The sequence below is a fragment of the Rhea americana genome, unplaced genomic scaffold, assembly GCF_003343005.1.
Source record: "Rhea americana isolate MKP2758 unplaced genomic scaffold, rheAme1 scaffold_1115, whole genome shotgun sequence".
NCBI classification, from domain to species: Eukaryota; Metazoa; Chordata; class Aves; order Rheiformes; family Rheidae; genus Rhea; species Rhea americana.
Genome location: NW_028185168.1, coordinates 3724 through 5692, shown reverse-complemented (window position 1 = coordinate 5692; position 1969 = coordinate 3724). Strand labels below are relative to the sequence as shown.

Below are 1969 nucleotides of genomic sequence, written 5' to 3'. Positions count from 1 at the left end.
CCGGCCGCGGCGGCGCCCTGACGCCCGCTGTTGTGATGCGTATTCCCGTAGACCCGAGCACCAGCAGGCGCTTCACACCCCCCTCCACGGCCTTCCCCTGCGGTAAGATGGGCGAGAACAGCGGGGCGCTGGGGGCCCCCGCGCCGGGCGCCCGGGCTCGGCCCGAGGTCCGCTCCGTCGTGGATGTACTGGCCGACCACGCCGGCGAGCTGGTGCGCACCGACAGCCCCAACTTCTTGTGCTCGGTGCTGCCTTCCCACTGGAGGTGCAACAAAACCCTGCCCGTGGCCTTCAAGGTAAGACGGAGCTGCGGGGAGGGCTGCGGCCGGGGCTCTGCCGGCGGCTCGCGGAGCGGCCCCGGGGGACGCTCGGCCCCGCGAAGGCGGCGGTGCCCCCCACCTGCCCTCCACACCGGCCCTCTCGCCCTTTCCCCCGCGCCCCTTTCCGTTTAAAATCGCTCCTGACATCACCGTCAAGGGCGTCTTGTTTTATTATTTTTAATAAAGTCTCCGCATTGCCCCGCGGTCACAGCATCTTAGATATTCGGTACAGTTAGGAGCTCTCAGGCAACTTTGAAGTTTAATGAGAGTGGAGGTTAATTACCTTCTGGGAGAGGGAGGGAGAGAGGCAGGGAAAGGGAGATCTAATCTGCAAGAAGAAGGCGAGGAGCTGCAGCGGCTTCACCGGGCTGCGCAGCCGGGGCCCCGCGCGGCCCCGCGGGGTCGGGGCGGCCCGACGGGGCCCCCGGGGCCGGGACGGAGGCGGGCAAAGCCAGCAAGGCAGCGGGAGGCGAGGCAGGGGGAGCCGGGCAGGACAGCGGGGGAGCGGCGGCTGCCCGTTATCGGCGAGCCCGCAGCCGTCGGGGCAAAGCGGGGCTGCCGCGGCCGCGCGTCGGGGCCTTCGGGGCGCTGCTCCCCGGGCCGGGAGGGGGATGCGAGGCCGGGGGGTCCAGCCGGGTCCCCGCACGCCCCGCGCTCCTCTCCGCGAGCCTCCAGCACCGCGGTTCCCCTCGGCGGGTCGGGCCGCGCTCCGAGAGCGTCGCGGCCGCACCGCTCTCCGCAGCGCTTTTTCCGCGCTTTTTCCCAAAATACAAGCGAAAGGCGCTCCCCCATCTGCGCGGCCGCCCCCCGTCCCCCGGGGAAGGGACCTCACCGTTTTAAAACCTTTTTTTTTTAAAAAAAAAAGCTCGGTCCCCGTCTTCCTCCTCCCCAGTTTGCAGGGTGAACCAGATTCCTCGGGGGCTCGGATTGGTTTTGGTTTGGTTTTGTCTTTTGGGGTTTTGGTGTGTGTGTTTGTGGGGGGTGGAAATCGTAGGATAGATTAGTTCGAGCCGCAATTAATTTTAGCCTAAAATCCTCTCGTCCTGCCCTAGGTCGTAGCCCTCGGAGATGTACCCGATGGGACGGTGGTGACGGTGATGGCTGGGAATGATGAAAATTACTCTGCAGAGCTCCGCAATGCCTCCGCCGTGATGAAAAACCAAGTGGCGAGGTTTAACGACCTCAGATTTGTTGGGAGAAGTGGCAGGGGTAGGTATCAGCCAGGAAATGGTTGGTCTTTTTATTTGGCTTTTCTTTTCTTTTTTTTTTTTTTTAACGGTGCTTTCTGCGCCAGCCGCTGGAGGTGGTTTTGCTGCTGCGGGCTGCGCCGCTGGTGCAGGGAGGAAACCCCCGACGGCGGCGGCGGCGGCGGCTGCTCCCCGCCGAGAGGCTCCGGCTTCCCTGCCGCTCCTCGCCGGGGCTTTCCTCTCCCGAGCACCGGCCGTAGAAAGCGCACCCAGCGGGAGAGGAAACCCCAGTTTGAGACGTACGCGGTGTCTGGAGCGCGGCCCCTCTGCGGTGCGCGGGTTTTCACCCCAAAGCGGGCGTGCGGGGGCTGGCTCGCAGCCCAAGCTTTCAGAATATTTTTTTCTTTTTCCTCCCCCTCCCTTTTTCTTTCTTTCTTTCTTTCTTTCTTTCTTTCTTTCTTT

At 63.9% G+C, this 1969-nt stretch overlaps 1 protein-coding gene across 1 annotated transcript in view; it reads left to right on the top strand.

The window, feature by feature from the left end:
• Positions 1–35: 35 nt before the first annotated feature.
• Positions 36–1969, top strand: part of LOC146600895 (runt-related transcription factor 3-like) — a gene marked incomplete at its 3' end in the record, with an annotated part of 5651 nt that continues 3717 nt past the window's right edge. Inside the window, exons 1-2 of the mRNA XM_085315897.1 lie at positions 36–296; positions 1373–1529. Of these exons, the coding sequence (XP_085172023.1) occupies positions 36–296; positions 1373–1529 (418 nt within the window). The remainder of the gene's footprint in view (positions 297–1372; positions 1530–1969) is intronic.